The following is a 1,779-nucleotide window of genomic DNA, read 5'->3' as shown; positions in this document are numbered from 1 at the left end:
TAAATCCTATTTCAAAAAGCAGACATTACATAGCACTCACGTAAAGTCAGTTTCAGAAGCATCACTTGTATAAATTATTAAACTAGTATATTCAACTATCAAAGGGAACTGTTGTAATTCTATTCAAACCTTAATTAAATTCTAGTTTCCTTCAAAAAATATAACCTTCACATGCAAAACCAGTATTTAAGATCTGACATCGACACAATTCAATACCAGCAATAGTTTCATCAGTGTACAACAACATTTACCAATATGGATACAATTCTGTGAATGTAAATTTCTCAAGACTGCCAGACCATCCACAATAATATAAAGCGTGCAGATAAATAAAGGCATTTAAAAAATTTCAAGAGATGAGATTCATCGACAAATTCCCCTCTACTAAATACTAGACTACACCATCAATGTCTGTTCAAGCAAATACAACTCAACCTCTTGAACACAACCTACATCTCTGTTTAAAAACAATTTTGTGAATGCCAAGTTACATTCTAAATTGCAGATTATAAACATCTTACCAATTCAATTAGATTGCTCCTACACCATTACATTTCAAAGGCACAAAAACAAAATTTAAGTCTAAAACAGCACTTCACAAACTGCACTTAAACAATAAGATCTTGCTATTAGCAATTGCTGCCCAAGTATCCGCAAAAGCGAAAATTCAGCAATCAAGCAGTGCCCACGATACCTGGTGAACTAAAATGACTACACAACCAACTTAGCACAACTAGCTTCCTTCTTTTCCCTTTTTATCCCCACTCGCCGCTGCACTAGTCATTGCCTTCCCCTCGCCTTCGCTGCCACCACAGCACCCTCCGCAATGCTGATGCCTGGCATCTTCCTTGGTCTTCAACTGCTTGCGCATGTCATATGCATCTTCACCATCCGCATAGTATTTAGCCTCCACATCATTAATTTTATACCCCAAAGTCTCCGTATACAGGTGAAATGCCGCACGGTTGCTCTTGCGAACATGAAGAGAAACATACTCTGCCCCAAACACCTCGTGCATAGCCCTCTGGGCAGCACTCATTAGCTTCGTCGCGAGCCCCAGCTTTCGGTGAGTGCGAAGAACGGCCAGAGAAGTTATGTGCCCGTGACATTCAGTGGACTCCTCTTCCATCTTCGCCAGCACATAGCCCACTATTTTCTTGTTGTAATCCTCGGCTACATAGAGAAGCTGAGGCCACGAAAGAATGTGGTAGAAATAATACTTCATCTGGTAATTCTCGGGGAGACACATCAGATTACACGTTTGCATTGCAAGCAGGTCGTCTATGGTGGCTTGGCGAATGCAAACCATGGCTGCGGCTGGAAAGGCAAAGGCTTTTGCACCCTAAATTTAGCAGATTTTAGTTGTTTACAGAAACCCTTGCGCGCACTGAAGGATTTCTTTCTTTCAACCTTTTTGCGTTATCTTGGACAAAAGAAGGCTCTTTAACGTTGGCTGTGGGAATATAACTTGCCAATCTCCTTAGGTTCGAAGGAACATTTAGAAGGGTTTCATTTCTTTGAAATCAAAGAAAGCAAATTGACTAGAGAACAGCTAATTTCATCGATGTAAATTTCCAAACAAATGGAGGCTAGGGGAGAAAAGAAAGTAAGACAGATTCTCATGATGGGGTGATTTATATATGAAGTTGGAAATTGTTTATAGTAATATGGGACTACTTCGTAATCTTTGTAGGAGGCATCTAATTATGTTACAAATAATGTATACATATCTTACCCTTTGTAGGATATGAACTTGTGACCACATATTATGGGGCTACA

General features: G+C 39.6%; 1 protein-coding gene across 1 annotated transcript; it reads right to left on the bottom strand.

Annotated features, from left to right (window-relative positions):
* Positions 1–326: 326 nt before the first annotated feature.
* On the bottom strand, positions 327–1,545 carry LOC131030901 (N-terminal acetyltransferase A complex catalytic subunit NAA10). Its single transcript, XM_057961854.2, has one exon. It carries the CDS (start codon positions 1,307–1,309, stop codon positions 734–736), a length of 576 nt encoding a protein of 191 aa, XP_057817837.2. The 5' UTR covers positions 1,310–1,545; the 3' UTR covers positions 327–733.
* Positions 1,546–1,779: the final 234 nt, after the last annotated feature.

This window comes from Cryptomeria japonica, chromosome 10 (assembly GCF_030272615.1).
Source record: "Cryptomeria japonica chromosome 10, Sugi_1.0, whole genome shotgun sequence".
Classification (NCBI taxonomy): domain Eukaryota; kingdom Viridiplantae; phylum Streptophyta; class Pinopsida; order Cupressales; family Cupressaceae; genus Cryptomeria; species Cryptomeria japonica.
The sequence above is the reverse complement of the archived record's forward strand: the minus strand, read 5'-3'. Positions and strand labels throughout refer to the sequence as shown.

What these genes read in the sequence shown, in the direction of transcription:
- LOC131030901 (XM_057961854.2), bottom strand. Translation starts at nt 1,309, where the DNA reads ATGGTTTGCATTCGCCAAGCCACCATAGACGACCTGCTTGCAATGCAA.